General features: G+C 32.8%; 2 protein-coding genes and 1 pseudogene across 3 annotated transcripts; 1 reads left to right on the top strand and 2 right to left on the bottom strand.

Annotated features, from left to right (window-relative positions):
- LOC109349714 (IRK-interacting protein-like) lies at window positions 2,570-4,472 on the bottom strand. Its single transcript, XM_019590642.1, has 2 exons — window positions 4,244-4,472; window positions 2,570-4,119 (listed from the first exon to the last, which is right to left on the bottom strand). The coding sequence occupies exons 1-2, from the start codon at window positions 4,277-4,279 to the stop codon at window positions 2,743-2,745; spliced, it is 1,413 nt and encodes a 470-aa protein (XP_019446187.1). The 5' UTR covers window positions 4,280-4,472; the 3' UTR covers window positions 2,570-2,742.
- On the bottom strand, window positions 7,111-11,361 carry LOC109349713 (protein SUPPRESSOR OF FRI 4-like). 2 transcript variants are annotated; one of them, XR_002108023.1, is made up of 7 exons: window positions 11,009-11,361; window positions 9,835-9,935; window positions 9,164-9,290; window positions 8,596-9,011; window positions 8,282-8,436; window positions 7,605-8,192; window positions 7,111-7,491 (listed from the first exon to the last, which is right to left on the bottom strand). XR_002108023.1 is itself a non-coding variant. In XM_019590641.1 (7 exons), the coding sequence occupies exons 1-7, from the start codon at window positions 11,200-11,202 to the stop codon at window positions 7,420-7,422; spliced, it is 1,119 nt and encodes a 372-aa protein (XP_019446186.1). In that variant the 5' UTR covers window positions 11,203-11,361; the 3' UTR covers window positions 7,111-7,419. The 2 variants fall into 2 exon arrangements, 1 of the variants encoding a protein (XP_019446186.1); XM_019590641.1 differs by having other exon boundaries at window positions 8,139-8,192.
- Window positions 15,001-16,108, top strand: LOC109350436 (annotated as a pseudogene).

The following is a 17,306-nucleotide window of genomic DNA, read 5'->3' as shown; positions in this document are numbered from 1 at the left end:
CTACTTAAAATTCACATAAACAAGCAATTTAAGTCTTTAACAAATTCAAAGTCTAAATTAAAAGTATCACTTAACAACCGCAAAATATAAATAAATGACATAAGTTCACAACTCATTCTACAAAACAAATAAATTTGGAGTTTTAACATTTAACACCAATGAGTCAAAGTTGTCTCATATGAATATTATATTTCTACTAAATCCTAGCTTCAAACAGTACTTCAAGATTACACAAATGTCACGTTAGGAACCAAAATGTGTAATGTAAGTATGTCTTGGAAGTATGTGCCTTGAAGGGTTGAAGAATGGTTGGAAAGATGTGTCACCTTGTAATGAATTTTTAAGTTTTTAAGTTTTTTTTTTTTTTAAAAAAATATGTGTATAAACTGGCCGGTTTAGTAAAATACCGGCCGGTTCACCGGTTTTGATACTTGGCCGGTTCAACATCTGTACCGTACCGGTTAGAGGCCCGATTCACCGGTTTTCCGGTTGAACCGGCCGGTACAATGTGGTTTTAATAACTATGTACTTAATACTTGAATGTGCATGTTGATGTGCCCAATTAGAGAAGAATACTAAATGGATTTTTTTTTAATGAAGTTTATCACAATAAAGATATATTCAATAGAAACTTATTATTATTAAGTTATTGTTTTTTTTTACATTTACAATAGTGGCTTACGAAGTCATAAAAAATAGGGATTTGTTAAGTTTACATAACAAATATTTATTCATTTATATGTTAAGGTTTTCTTAATTGATATTATTTTTAAGGGATACATGCTTGAATGTACACTAGAGTCTAGAAGGGGCGTGGTTAGAGGAATGGATGTTTCTTTAAAAAGTTAATAAAATATAGTAACTAATAACATTTAATTCTTAGACCAAAAATAAATTGTGTCTTTAAAATATAATATAGACAATTTGTATTTCACAGGGATAACTACACTGGTATTTAAGTATATTAGATTCATAATATCTCACTTAATATGTTTAAATTTTGCCTTTTAATTTTTGGTGATAAAGTGTAGGTTGACAAGCCCATTGTGAAGGATCCTCATTAGTTCATGAGAATAAAGATTGCATGAGTGCATGAGAAAGTTTGCACATGTATACTTAACCGATCACATATTATGAAATTTTTTAGACCATGTATTATGAAGTTTCACTCTAATATTCTAGTCGTTAAAAGAATGAAGATTCCATCCGTAATTGGAATACGAGGATAATCAAAGTTTTGAATTTTTTTAATCTAAAAATAAAGAAAATTTTGCACCCTTAAAACTAATTTGTTTTCATGTATTAATATTTCTATTTAGTATTGAACTCTTTACTTCCTAGAGAATTTACACTCTTGGTATAGCTGAAATTCAAAGTGAATTGTCTTACTCTTTATGCGCTAGTATTTCCTATATAGGCACAGTTTGTAAAAGTGAGTACAACATTTGTAGAAAGTTTAATCTTCACTTGTACCATGTCAAAGTATGTGTTTGTATTTTGAAGAATGATCCATGTGACAAAAGGATCATCGGGAAAGTATGTGATAGTACTTTGAAGGTTAAGATTAATGTGATAAGAATATATAGGTTTAGTAGTATATATCACTTCTTGTGTTATCATTTGTGATTTATTAAAAAATATTTGATTATTAAAATTTTAATTTTAATATATTTTTCAGTCAATAATCACGTATGATAACACATGGTTTGAGATTGAGTTGCCATATTTTTTGACAGACACGATAGATGTACTTAGATTTCTTAACTTGAATGGATATAGGATCCAATGTGATTTTTTGGATATGGTGGGTCCAGGAAGAAAAATATATTATAGTTTGCTTTTCATTTAAAAACAATTGTACAATTTGGCAAATCACATCTAGCTAAATCCTTTGAAAAACTGCATTTAACTTTTCCTTTCATCCAAAAAAATAGCCTCTTTTAACCTTATTTTTTCATGTCTGTGGCGTTTCCTAAGGTGAGGAGTTAGGATGAGAAAACAAAGGGCAATTATGTTGATCAGAATCCACATGCTCAGGACCCATCATCCATGAGAATCTGAATCTAAACCCACTTGTATGTCCTTCTCAATCTCATACCCAAGTTAACTTTTCAAAGAGATGTAACTAAACAAAATGATAAAATGTCCAAATAGAGTAGACAAGATAAAACAAGTTGAAACCAGAAAATGCCATTTTTTCCACTTTGACCCTAAAATCTCGATATACCAACTTCCCAAGCATTTTAGATGTTGTCTTTTACACTACATATCCATTTAGAATTTGATAGTGCAAATGTTTTTTACACTGTGAGCAAATCTTTACTATTTATATGTTAACTATTGTTGATTTTCAAATAAAAATACTACAAATCAATGATAAATGATGTACTGACAGTGTAAAAAAAGAAGCTTTATACTATCAGTGCATAGATTTTAAAATCTAATGCAAAATCGGCTTAAGTTGTAACAAATCCAACTCATCTACCCCAATATAATGATATAATTTACATAACATTGGCTAACATATAAAAACAGTAAGGTCCTAAAGTGTGATATAAGACTACAATTATGACCACAATATCATAAATTTGGTAGTCTTCCAAATCACATCACAACCACAATCATACTCACATTAGGGGTTTCAATAATTATTCTTAATTGTGATCTATAAAGTCAAGATAATTGTAATCACAATTTATAACCATGATAAAAACATTAGATGTTGATTCAACAGTTTCTATCTTAAGGGGATGGAGTTAAACCTTTTTCTTCCTTGTTAATATAACTTTGGCTGTTGTTACTCAAGTACCTGCAAAGGACCTTACATTTCACTGCACTGCCATAGACATAAAAACCTGGAGCAACCATTATCCTGACCATGCTAGGGACCAACTTGGAGGACTTGTCCCTACCCATGTCCTCCATGTACACCTCATCAAACTTCACCCCTTTGTCCACTCTAAAAATTGGCAAGCTTGGGTGCACTGAATTGGCCAAAAGGTGCACCATCCACACACTCTTTGAGGCACCAAAGAAAGCTTGCAACAATGGCTCAGGCCAAGCCCTGTTCCAGCCCAACATTGCCACAATCTGACTCATTTTCCTGTCACAAAACCTGCTGAAGTCCTCACTGAAGTGCCTTGTACCTTTGCTCAGCACATCTTCCCATGTCAATCCATGAAGCATGTTGAAGGAAGTAAAATTAGCCTCACATCTTTCCAAAGGGTTCAGGATTTGAGAACAAGCACTTTTTTGAAAACCTATTGATTCAAAGTCCTCAAAGAAAGTTTTACTCAAAAGGGCCTCTAAGTAGAAAATCAAGCTTCTTGGGTTCTTAGAGAAAGATACTCTAATGTCATAAGGCTGAAGAAGTAAACAAACTTTCTCAAACACTTTCCCTCCCATATGCCTAAGTTGCATAGTAAGAGAACGACTCAGAAGCCTCATAGAAGACCTTGCTTCAGAGACTAACACCAAGAAGTTCTGTATCACAGTGTCTTGATGGAAATTATTCTGAAGCTTTTGATAAGGTGAAGTAGTACTATTGCTACATTCTTCAAGACCAGATTTCAAACTATGACAATACAACTCAAGCTTGTTAAGCTTCTTCTCCAACTCAGCCATTGATTGCATAAGCCTTGAAGCCTCTAGAATTGCTTCATCCCTCTTCCTTGTAGCTTGAACCAGCTTATGAGAAAGCTCAGCCACTGCAACTTTCCACTGTTCTTCTCTTGAAACAGTTTCATTGGACATGGGGCTCTTGCGGGTTAACTTGGACATAATGGACCTGAAAATAGCATTAGGACTAGCCAACAAAGACAAATGCTTGTTGCTTTGTCCATTGTTGTTGTGATCAAAGGGAAAGACAAAGATTTTGTCACGAACATATGGTCTGCACTTGTTGCAAGACACTGAAAGATCTTCTCCATTAACAGAACCAGCATCAGATTCAGACCTTTTCTTTTTATGATTGGACTTGTTACCATTCTTGTTCACAATAGGGGTTGGAGGGTGCTTGTGAATTGGTGTGACACTTTTCTCAGTGCAAGAACTTATAGGGGTTGCTCTACTTTGGCTTCTATCTTCACTATACTCATCAAATTCATGCTCTTCTTGAATCTACAACAACAATGAAAATAAAAACATCACATCATATAATACATGATTACATATTAATATAACATGGACCATGAAACATTACATTTTCCTAAGAAATTAGACAAAAAAATGATACACTACTTACTGGAGTGAATTGTGGAGATTTGGAAGAAGAAGCCATTTGGTGTAAATGAAAATATTGAAATGGGAATTATTATCTGTGAGCATATGTGACATGTGAAGGGTGCAATGTAGAAAAACGAGGTGTGGTCCATAATTAAATGGTATGGTGTGAAGGGGGAAGTGGAAACATTAATAGCTGCTAATAACTCACCTTACATGAGACTCAACTACCAACATTTAATTCTCAATTGTCACTGCGGTGGATCATGAAACCACCAACCGTGTCATTTTCAATGTGAGATAGGATTATTGCATGTGTATGTATTAAATGATACCCACTCCTTGCATAAAATTTAGGTATTGTTTCATTTACCTTTTATAATAAAAAATTAATAAGAATAATATATAAGAAAAAATATATACATTGATAATATAAGAGTTTAATGGACAGTCTATTATCTACAATTTATACTCTTCAAAGATATACTCATAAAATATACTGACTTAATTATATATAAATCTTTATACTGACCATTCTTAAATATTACATCGATAAGATATACCCTCTATCACACTTTATTACTCTCTTTTTTTTCCTCACTAAGAATATCATTACTAAATTCTATGTATTAATGAAATAATTATTTCTCTTTGTTTTAATTTTTTTATAAGATTGTAATATTATATTATTTAACATTTTTTCTTAATTATAGTCTTCAGAACAAAAAGTAGAGATAATCAAAATTTTAATAGGGGCACATGGAAAAATAATTAATGAATTAGAAAATTAAAAGTGTCTTATAAAAAAGATGGTCACGACCTTAAAAGAATCACATAGAGCAATTAAAATAAATCATTAAAGTATGACATATATAATAGTTATGATGAAGGTTAGTCTAGTTGATAAGAATTTGGTCCATAAACTAACAAGGTCCTAAGTTCATAATCTGTTATCAGCTTGAGAATCTTATTCGGAGGTAGTTAAGCACTTATATAAACTCTTATATGATTGTGAGACATGTATATCTTGAAACTAATAAACTATCGAGATTGAATAAACTTTCAATCGCTTTTTAGTCGAATGCTGAATGTCAATTAATTTTACCATGCCTATGCCTACTTCTAAATTTTCTATTAACATTATCATAATTTTCTGTATGGTTGATATTCTAAAATCAAATTAAACTGTTAATCCAAATAAAATATATAAGGTGTCAAAGCTCTTACCATATTTTTTTCATCTATAAAACTTAATACGAGATCTTGGTTAAGAATTTCAAGTTACCTGCCACATGTACTAACAAATGTTGGTAATTACCTGCTAATTTAAATAGGGAATAAAGTACCTGATATAAAGAGATAAGTTATCTCTTTCAACCACTAAAGTTATGACATCTTTTATATTTAATCAATTTTTTATAAAAATATTTCTAAAACTAAATAAAATAGTGCATGTGTCATACTTTTACTGTTCGGAAAAGATAAATTATCTCATAATAGAAGAAAATACTTTATTCTCATTTAAATGTACATTAAATGAATGAAAAGTTGACCTATTAAGAAAATTTGAATCCTCTCACCCATAATAAATACTGTAAACTTTTTTGTTATAAAAGGCTCATATTGAGTGATTATTATGGTGACTGTCTGTGTACTGTGATACATGAAGTTGGGTTGGGAGGACATCTATTTCAGATTCAATATTTAAGTATGAACCCTTTTGTACAATTATAAATGTATAGGAAGTACCTTGTATATTGTATTGTAGATCACTTTTTTGACACTTTTAATCTCACATGAGCCATATCATTAATTAACTCAGATCCTTGCCGATTCTCATTCATAAATATGTACATGCTATTGTCAAAAAATAGTTATATGAGCCAGTCTGGAACATTAAAACTCAAATCATTTTGCCAATAAAGGAAAAGTATCAGCATAGCTCATGCAAAAAGAAAAGTGTAGGTTTATTTACCCTAATGTACCAAACTCAATAGTATAATATAATTCTTGTAAAATTTAAGTTCTCAATGAATTTTTTCTAATGTATGTTCAAAAGTACGTTATTGTTAGTTAAAAAAGAAAGTTTTCGTTGAGAATTGGTGTATTTACTATTTACAAGATTTGTGTATATTTGTTAATTTTCGATGGAAACTTATTATTTTTCCATAAGATTTGTTGTAAAATTTTACCAACACAGTTAAAAGAAATCAAAGCTAGACAATTCAAATCCCAGAATTTTGGAATAGGAGTACATTATTGGAGTCTTATATTCACAAGACTATACCTTTATCTTTTAACTGATAATATCGATTCTATGATTTCATGAAAATGTGTTAGTATCATGATGAATCTACAATCAAAATAAGACAAGCAAAGAAAAAGTCAAGGTTTGTAAACAGAAAGATAATTTCAAGCACGTTCTGGGACTTAAAGAAGATCAATCAGAAGATAATGTTGAAGCGACATTAAAGAATTCATAAGTTGAAACAATTTATCTGTCTGACTCAAAGGTGCAAGACTTCATCTATTTGACTAGTGAATCTCTCTACCATTAATGATGAACAGAAGATAAATGAAGTCATGAAGTCCTCAGTAAGAACTTAATCAATCTACAAAAGTTCATCTATCTAGCTGAAGGACGCATATATGCAACACATTGCTCTCAACAATGCCATAAAAAATGTAAGCAAACTCTTGGAACACATGCAGGTTTTCAGGTTACACCATTTTTAGTCGTGGTTAATTTTACTTTTTGGTCTGTATTCTCTTCCCTTATGACTGTTCTTTCATTCAAAAAGAATTAAAAAGTTAACAAATGACAAAATATATATAATGACAAGAACCAAGAAATATCCTTATTGTTTTTCCAACAAAACAAAAGATATGTAGGTTACAACTTTCAACAAATGATTCTGATATATCAAACCCTACAGGTAGGAAAAAATAAGTTCTGAAACTTCATAAGAACAATACCATTAACCATTGCAATCTCCTCCCTAATTTAAATTAATATATGAAGGTAGAGCACATTGCCAATTTGCCTCACTTTGGCAAAAAATCACACCAAAAACAAGGTTACTTGCTAGACAACTAAATAAAGGAATGCTGGGGACATGTTGTCAGAAGCTTGTAAAAAAAATCCCCTTTAAAGCCAACGAAGAAATTTGACAACAAGCCTATATGGATAAAGTTTATCTAAAATGCCATACGACCTGCCAGCCTGCTTTCAAGTATCCTCTTATCTATGGCTGCATCAATGGAGCTCATCTGAAAGATAAACAAATTATCGATCAGCTATTAATCATAGACCACGAATTACAACCGAATACTTTAGAGCCTGGTCCTATGCAAGAGATCCAAACTCTGCGAAAGAAGCTGACCTGGGCCAAATCTGAATTCACTTGTTCCATAAAATAAATTGTAATGATGCTAGGAATGGGCAAAAATCTGTTGGGTAAGATCATGTTCCACCCCAACCCCAAAATTTTGGAACCAGAGGGAGAAAGAATAGCATTGGCATAACCAAACCCAACAAAAGTCATATATACATACTCATTTATGGCCTACAAATGCTCGGGGGAAGGATCCCAAAGTTGGTTGTTTGCAGCAAGCTCCACCAATTATGTTGTAGTGATTACAATTAACTATCAACAGAAATTAGTAGAATACCTACTTGATTGTTTTGATGCTCACAAAATTTGGAGGCATAGCTTGTAGCCAGGGAGGATAAAAAGGATCATATTTTTTTACCATTCAGTTTCTTTTTGAAAAATGATTAGAAATTTACAAAGAATGTACCTCGTTAAATAGCAAACAATGCATAAACAACTGAATCTGAAAACAGGAAGCATAAAGACTACTCATCTGGTTAAGATGTGATAGCAACTCCATATATTAGAGGTAGTGTGACTTACCTGGCTATTTTCATCATGCACCTGATATTTTGGCAAAGACATTCTTCGTTCCTCCTACAGTAACCAAGCATCATTGTATTACCAACCAAAAAACAACAGAAATGAAATGGAACACAACAGATTTTTCACAAGTATAAACACACCATGGACATTGCCTCATCATCCCAAACTAAGTAGACTTCATTAGTAGCAGGCTGAGAAACAGGAGCTTTGTTTGCAATTACTGGAGGAGGCCCAATTGAAGGACCACCAGTATTTGGACCAGAAGCATAAGAATGAGAGTTACTTGCTGGCCCACCTATAAGAAACCAAAGTGGGAAGGGAGTGAAAATCACAAGAATCATATAAGATCAACCAAAAGATACAAGCACAACTTTCTGTGAAAATCATATATCAAAACACTCCTGCAACTGTCTCATAAAACCAGTCATAACCGCTCAAGGGAAAAAAAGATTACCTGGAACCCCTATAGCCTGATAATTATTTGTCAGAGAAGATATGGCACTTGAAAGTGCGTCAACAGGGACATTTGTAGACAGCACAGGTGTTATTGAGGGGACACCTGAAGCTAGAGGGGCAAGAGGAAATGTTGAACTTTGAGTCGTTGTATTGTTATTACCAACAACAGGAAACAAAGGTTGTGAAACAGGGATAGAAGTTGTAGATGTAGGTAATCCAGGAGGGGCAATCTGAGTTTGGAGTGCAGGAGGAGCAGTTGTTGGCAATGGTGGCCTCACATTCTGCACAGGAAATAATGGCTGCTGTGGATATGGGGCAGAAGGAGGAATAGAAACAGATGGAGCTTGTGGATACCATGATTGAGGTCGCGGAACAGCCCAACCATTCGGAGGCACAGGTAAAGTTGGATTGTAACTGCAGCACAAAGGAAAGAACATGAGCAGATGCTGTGCCATCGCATATAAAATGTAAGGAAAAAACAAAAAAATTACCATTTCCATAACAGGGCAAATAGAAAATGAATAAAAATATGAGAATTAAAATAACAAGTTTTTAAACAAACATACATTGGTGGCATTGCGCCAAAAGGTGGTCGAGGAGGATAACCTGAACCCAAAGGACGAGGCACCATTCCACCTATAAACGGGGTTGATGGGATATCCATCTTGGCTGCCTTTGATGGAACCTCATCATCTGCATTAAATACAAGATTGTTAGAAAGACTCAACCTTTTCATGTCTTGATCGACCATTTCAAGATCACTACCAATATTTGTACTGAGCTTTTAGCTTAAGTCCCACGAGAACGGCCAATATAATGGAAGAATGCCGAAAACAATAGCCACCTCACATTTCAGATGTGATTAAACAGATGACAAAATAGATTTTTTTTTATAAAAGGTGAATTCACTAAGATAGTAAAATAACGAAACATGATGATTTAAGATTTATGCATTTAATAAGTATCAAGTATTAACTATCATTATAAAAAATCAATTTTCATGCTCAAAACAGAAGCCATTAGACAAAATATTACCTTCCTCTCCATAATGAGCAGCCAAGAGATTTGATTAAACAGAAGAAAAAAAAGATTATTTTTATTTATGACAAAAGGGGAATTCACTAAGATGGAAAATAACAAAACATCATGATTTAGGATTTATGCACTTCACAAGTTGTATCAAGTATTAACTGTCAATAAAAAATTATTTTGGATGCTCAAAACAGAAGCCTATTACCTTCCTCTCCATAATGAGCAGCCAAGACATCTGGTGGAATCCCTTGCATTCCGTATATTTCAATATCAGTGGATTCTCTTTCAGGTTTTGCATTGGGCACTCTGGCAAAAAAATATTATAAACAAAATATCAACAATAATAGACAGAATGGCAATAACTTATGGAAACATCACAATTTTTAGGAATATTCGGATGCCAAGGAGAAAATCCCCCAAACATTCATACAAAAATTAGTTAATAACTTAATATGTGCACTAAGAGTAAAATATGTATTGAAAATAACCAGCAACCAAAAATTCACTAAACTTCTAACATATTAGAATATGTTAATACAAAAAACGATAACATGAGGATAAATCCTACACACAGTGAATAAATTAATAAAACATCAATTTGGTCATGGAAACCAATTTAGTTCTCAGCGTTACAAACAAAAACAAAATGTTGTTCCTGATTTTGACCAACCATCATTCAATTTAGTCAGCGACTTCAGTATGAATCAATTAGATCTATATGGCAAAACCTCGACTGAAGCAATTTTTTAACCATTTAAAAAAATCAAAGCAACACATTGCCACTTTGCAAGGAACAAATTGACTGATAGGACCAAATTTCAGGACATGGTTGTCAAAGTTAAAGAATATTTTTTTTTTGTTTTTGCATCACGTCAATAACCAAGTTTTAATTCCACTACATGGGGTCAAGTACACTGATTAAATGATGTCATAATGATTTATCATTACATTTTTGCATAACATGAGGGACCGAAAAACAAAATAGATGGTTTACTCTCTAGACAGAATCATCAACTTTTTTTCGTTTCAAGACGTTTTGGAAACTGCTACAGTGCACCAAATTGAATACAATTAGCCTTAAATTGCAGCGTGATAAACCAAATTAAGGAGACCTCTACCATATTAAGATATATTAATATCAAATACAATAACATGAGGAGTGAGGACAACTCCTAGAAACAATAATCAACTATTTTTTGCTAAAATGAATGGTAATAAGCCGCTACGCACTAACTACCAACAACAATAACCACCGACATCAATAGCCACCAAATTGAATATAATTAACCCTACCTTCCACCATCATACCCAATAATCAATAACAACAAAGAAAAACACGAAATCAAAATAAGGGAATAATTAGGGTTTGATTATTATACTTGGTAACAGATTCCTTGTGAACCTGGAGGACATGGATGGTCATGCCACCAGCGGTGGAAAGCTTCTTGTGGCAGACATGGCACTTGAAGTGCTTCGCTTTCTGATGCTGAACCAATATCTTCTCGTCATCGAATTCACGGTCGCAGTAATAACACCACACCTTGGAAGAAACACGCTTCTTCTTCTTCCCCATATCAATTCAGATCGATTGCGAATTGGGTTTGTAACAAAGTTTGGAGATTGATGGTTTCTCCGATACTTTGCACCCGGCTGCAATGGATGTGAAGAAGAGAAGGAGAAGGAGCTAGGGCTCAATTGGGTTCTTATTTTGTCAAGTTGAAATTGAAAAAGATCCAAATCCAGTGAATAAATAAATAAAGGGTGAATTACGCATACATCCTTAAGACACGTAATTTTATTATATCATTAAGATTCAACATTAAATTTTAAGAGATTTGTCTCGCCTAATGTTAGACTCTATCAACGAGTGAATGGTACCGGTCACTTAGTTAGACAGAATATTCTAAAAAATAATAATATTAGTTCAAACTAAAAAGGGAGTACATCTGAAAAAATATATTTAAATTAAAATTTTAATAGTTAATTATTTTTTTGACTAATCACAAGTAATAGCACATGGAGTGTCACGCTGTTTTGAGACAGCAGATATCTACCCAACTAAAAAGCATTGTCATACCGAAATAAATATTTAATAAGAATATTTTACTACTATAAAATGTCACAAGTAACTTAAAAACATCATCTAATAACATATGTGATATACTTTAATTATAACAAAAGTGTATAATAAGTAAATTTTAATTAAACAATTAAATTTTTGCTATTATATAAGTTAATAAATGATAAGCATAACTATAAACAAATTTAAAATCATTTGATTTTTTTCCATCTCAATGATATCTTTTTAGTTGTTTTCTTTTTAAATATTTTTTGATTGACTTTCTCCGACCATCAGAGTCACCAATTTTAGGCTTAAATTGACTAAGTCAATCCAATTTTGAAGCAAAATTGTTCGATGAGATGCTCAGATCGGCCAGATACCCAGTTCACAGTTGAATCGATCGGATTGGTCGGTCTGAACTAAGGTTTATAACACTCTCGCTTTAAATTGGAATAAAAGTATGATGTAATATCTATATACTGTCAGTTTATATATTTTTTGAAGAGTCAATTATTATTAAATATGAATGGTGTATAATACAATGATAATGTCTAAAACTCATACAGGTCACTATATACATTTTTCCCAATAAAAATATATGAGGTGTGGTGGAGTAAAAAGTAATTATGGGAAGAAGTACTAAATTTTTTAAGTAAATATTTTGATATTCATCTGAATTGATTTAATTCAATATTTATTTGAAAATTGACTTGTTATTTATTGTCATAGATCTCATTCATGAATCAAACAAGTTAAATTTGAGCTAAAAAATAAATTTGTTAAGTAAACAAGTTGAAAATGAATTAAGTAAAATTTGAAGCATTAAATTCATGAATTGACTCGATATATATAATCAACATTCAAGCTAACGAACTTAACAAATCAAATGAATAAATTAAATTAAACAAGGTGGAGTTGATAAGTCGTATCTCATATGGAATACTATATTATCTCAAATCGAGTATAGTTCAAGTTTGAAAAAAATAAATCGAGTTTTGAGTTGAACAAATTCTTATCGAGACGAGTTCATGTTTGACTTGTCTCAACTTTGTTGTAGCCCTAATCATCAATTTTCGCCTTTGTAGTTGAGTTGCACCTAAGTTTAGCATAGGGAATGTTCAACAAGTCCAATGCATTTGTCTATGGTAACTAATGTGGTCAACATATGAGATGCATTTTTTAGTGCGAATCTTCTGCAATAGTCTTCCTATAAGTTATGAATTTTATGATATTGTGAAAACTTGCTTCAATATGGTTGATCTTAACATTATATACCCAGTTATTTGACAAGTAGATATCATTCTCATAGTTATAGTATAATAGAGCTTCATACTGCTCAACGTCTAACTTCTTTACCAACCACATATGCCATAAGGCTTAATTGTAAGTCTCACTAGTTGTCATGTATTATATTTTAGTTGTCGACATGACAATAACAAATTAAACTGATGATTTCCACATACTTGATACACATGCGAGAGTGAAGACAAACATTATGGTACATCTTGTATCATACAAGTGAGCTGCATAGCCCAAATCCACATAACCAACAACCAAAAGGATACCCTATTGACTGACAAATATAACATCACAACTTGTTCCATTTAAATATTTAAAAATCTATTTGAATTCCTCTCAATGTTGCTTATCTAATTTTGACATGTACTTAAAAACTTAGTTTATTATAGGTGCTATATATGGTCTAGTGATTTACTTGCAAGCCATAACACGCATCTAGCAATCAACTACATTGACATATGAACATTTGACATGTATCCCTTTTAACATTTGTCTATGGATACTTACTCAAGAACACATGAAATGATTTGCCAATGGAATACTCACTCCATTATCAAATATGCCTAGCATTTCCTTAACATAGTTTTATTGGATGAGCAATAATTTCCCAACTCAATAGTATCCAAAAATATTATTATCAATACATAGCACATAAAGGCCTTGGTGTCAAAATTATCGGTCAACAAAATTTTCTAACTTCTTGGCACCACTCATATAAACAGTAACAATCAACTTACTATCAAAGTAAAATAACAAGAAAATAAAGAGCCATCAAAACTTATCACATAAACATATCAATCATTTATTTTCACTATCTCTTCAACACTTCAAGTCTTTAACACACACTTTCACATACTCTATTTCTATACACTTATATTATGTTTATATAGAAAACAAGAGGAAATAAAATAAGGGATAATTTTTTTATATACAAAATGTTATTTTCCATCATTAGGCTCCAATACTAAATAGAATAGAAAGAAAAAGTATGTATGAACCCCACAAAAAACTTTTCATCCATATTTTGTGTAGAAAATGAAGAAAGGAAAGAAAATCATCAAAAACTCTAAATGTGTCCATCCATCAAAAGTTCATCTTCAGTGTTGTAAACTATTTTGTATTTTCATAAGCTAAAAAACTATCTATATTCTATCAGCTTTAAAAAGTAAATTCCTACCCCTTTTTGACAAGCTATTTCTTATCAGCCTTAATCAACTATTTATATTATTAGCCTTTTCAAAGTCCCTTTACTTGGTATAGTGGTGTAATCCATAAAGATTAAAATGTCAAAGATTCAATTAATGAGACCGATAATTGTTTGGAGCCCAACCATATAATTAATTCTTTACCATTAGGTGAAGTACCAAAAAAAGAAGTCCCATTACTTGGTTGGGGGAGGTTTGATTTTCTTTGGATATGCTGCATTAATAAAAGTCCTTGACTCAGGTGTGTGTAACAATTGTAAGAGTATTGGTAGAATTGCCCTTACATACATTAAGAATGCAATTGTCCTTTGGTATTCTTTTTTTCATCAATTTCTGATGTTAAATTTGTATTCAAAAATCACCATATGAATAGCAGGCTAAAAAGTAGCTGATAGACCATTGGTTTCTCTACCTTTCTTTTTCTGTTATACACACTCCTTTGCCCCTATGTTATAGGAGTATTTAAAAATCCCACAAAATAAAGAAGATAAAATTCCATTTCAAAATGTATCTGTATATGGGCCTCAGCCCTGAAATCTTGATCGTCTAATATATTTCAATAGCAATCACTTTTTCTCTATGTGTGCACGCATTCCTTATTTTAGGTACATAAACAAGGAAGGATTCTTTAATGGTTTTGTTATGTTTTATCCTTTCAATAGTTTTCAATAGTTGTGAAGCTAGTGTTTTGAGAATGCAATACACTTTTGGATTGATTTTTTTCTCTCTTTCTTTTTTGATATGCATTTTGTGATTGAATTTGAACTATATTGAAGTGAAGACACATACAGGCTCTCTATTCCACATGTGTCTGTGCCTGTTCGTGTGCGTGTGTGTGGTTATTTCTCGTGTTTTAGATATACATGTGAGTGATTAGTTGCTCAGTTTGGTTTGAATTGTGCTTATCTTCTGGTTTATTATGAAATAACTAACCTTGTTTCATCATAAATATAATGGCAGCTATTGTCTTATTTGGGAAGGCGTCCTGTCACTCCAGAAACCATCTCGTTTCTGGACACCGATCCGAACATTTTTGCAGCCTGAGTCCTTTGGACCTGCCGCTGCATACTATCGCCGTATCCAAGATCCTTCATCGGATGGTTTTGCTGAGGTTGGCTCATGCTCTAATGTCCTTTTGTGTATTAGTGTTGTGCTTACTGTAAAGTGCAGATTAGTGTGATTGAATGTGATTCATGAATCAAGAGCTAATATTGCATTTCTTGATTGTTGCTGCTGTCACATTGAAGAATTTGCTTCAAGGTAGTGTACTAATGGCGGGACGATTAAATTCACATGACCAGTTCAGAGGCTGGAGACTTGATATTGATAACATGACATATGAGGTGAAAATTATTTATTTATATATTTCCAAGCTATATACTTTCCATGCACATTAACCGTTGTTTTATGTTTCTTAAAACTTTTGGTTTGTGTTTGATAGCAATTGCTTGATCTTGGTGAGAGAATCGGTTTTGCAAACACTGGACTTAAAGATGATGAGATAGGATGCAACATAAGGAATACTAAGTTTCAATTTTCAGATGATGCATCAAAGCATCAAGTTGATAAAAAGTGCACCATTTGTCAGGTACGTTTGTAAAATCTAATCAACATTCTTGTTTTAAAATTTCATCACATTGCTTTTCTTCCACACAGTGGATTTAAATGATTAAAATATGAAATTGTTTGCTTGTGAGTACAGGAGGAGTATGAAGCAGATGATGAGCTGGGGAAGCTGAATTGTAAACACAGCTATCACTTTCAGTGTATAAAACAATGGGTTGGACAGAAAAATTTCTGTCCAGTGTGCAAGCAACAAGTTGTAGATCGACAACTAGTGTCGCAATCCTAATGTTTTTCTGGGACAGCTAGTTATTCTCATCCTTAAATTAGTGTATAAACTTTCGTGTCAATTACAAAGCTTAAGACTTTCCAATTCTTGCTATGTTTTGAAACACCAGCTTCCTTTGTGAGGCATAGGCAAAACATGTTTTTGGATAAAAAATTTCATAATTGGATGAGACCTTGGCATATTATACACAAGAGTGAGCCTTGCGTTTGAGCAAGTAATCTTTTTTATGGAGCTTTGTGGTAAAGTAGGGAGTTTATATTTGTGATGCTTATCAACTGTCTCCATTTTGGATCTTATGCTAGTAGTTTGTGTTGCAATTTTTTACATATGTTTAAGTAATAAGTACTACCCTTTTTTATAAGGGGAGAGATGCTTATATCATTAAGAAATCAAAAGGTTTGCAAAGCTAACTTGGTACACCAGGAGGAGCAAATTGACTCCAGAAACCGCTACAGAAGCAGGCGGGTAGTACGTTTGAGCTTCCGTGTACATGAGAAATGGAAAAGCCATTGAAACTATTTGATATAGTTTTACAATCCAGAAGAATAGTCTCTATGGCTACTTGTGGATAACCTTTGTTAAAGGAATTGCATAGGATTTAGCTACCATTGGATCCACCCCTTGAATGACTAGCAAGGACGCAGCAAAAATAATTGGGCTAAACTCATTTCTTAGAACTGCTGCAATATCTGTTAAGTCGTTATGAAAGCAAGCAACATCGAAGTCTGGTAGAGGTAGCTTCCAACAATTCTTGTTGTTTGAGCTTGTCTCTAAAATCCTTCAACATGGCAAGACCCAGGGATAGTTAAAGCCTCATTTTGCTTTTGCTGGTACAGTTCACTGTACCCTTCCAAATACACCAACACAGCACCACGAGTCCGCCACAATGACTGCAACCTCATCATCCACATGTTAAATCCAATCTTTTAGCCGCCCCAAGTAATTCCCGCATCCATCAATTATTAGCGAGTAGTTACAGATGTCAGTGACAAGGCACCAAGTGGGGCGAACTACCGGGCATAGCATGAACATATGATCCAAAGACTCCTCCACATTTTCACATAAAGAACCGCCAGACATAGCATGAACACTTTCATTTGAGTTTGTAACTTCCACAACCTTTTCCAATTCTCAACTTGAGCACTAGAGAAAGATCCAACAGAAGAACTTTTGTAACCCATTATCAAATCATAAGCTGTTTTAACTATAAGCAAACCATCCAAATTTCCATTTATACAGTTTATCATCTGTGTAAAGCC

The sequence above is a fragment of the Lupinus angustifolius genome, chromosome LG06, assembly GCF_001865875.1.
Source record: "Lupinus angustifolius cultivar Tanjil chromosome LG06, LupAngTanjil_v1.0, whole genome shotgun sequence".
In the NCBI taxonomy this organism is placed as follows: domain Eukaryota; kingdom Viridiplantae; phylum Streptophyta; class Magnoliopsida; order Fabales; family Fabaceae; genus Lupinus; species Lupinus angustifolius.
This window is presented reverse-complemented; position numbering and strand designations above follow the sequence as displayed.

Bases quoted from the DNA above. Each gene is read 5' to 3' on its own strand.
- LOC109349714 (XM_019590642.1), bottom strand. From the start codon at position 4,279: ATGGCTTCTTCTTCCAAATCTCCACAATTCACTCCA. The intron at 4,120-4,243 runs GTAAGTAGTGTA...TTGTTGTTGTAG, and splicing joins AATCTCCACAATTCACTCCA to ATTCAAGAAGAGCATGAATT.
- LOC109349713 (XM_019590641.1), bottom strand. From the start codon at position 11,202: ATGGGGAAGAAGAAGAAGCGTGTTTCTTCCAAGGTGTGGTGTTATTAC. The intron at 8,437-8,595 runs GTAATCTTTTTT...GGTTTCTTATAG, and splicing joins TCAGGCTATAGGGGTTCCAG to GTGGGCCAGCAAGTAACTCT. The intron at 8,193-8,281 runs GTGTGTTTATAC...TGGTTACTGTAG, and splicing joins ATGATGAGGCAATGTCCATG to GAGGAACGAAGAATGTCTTT.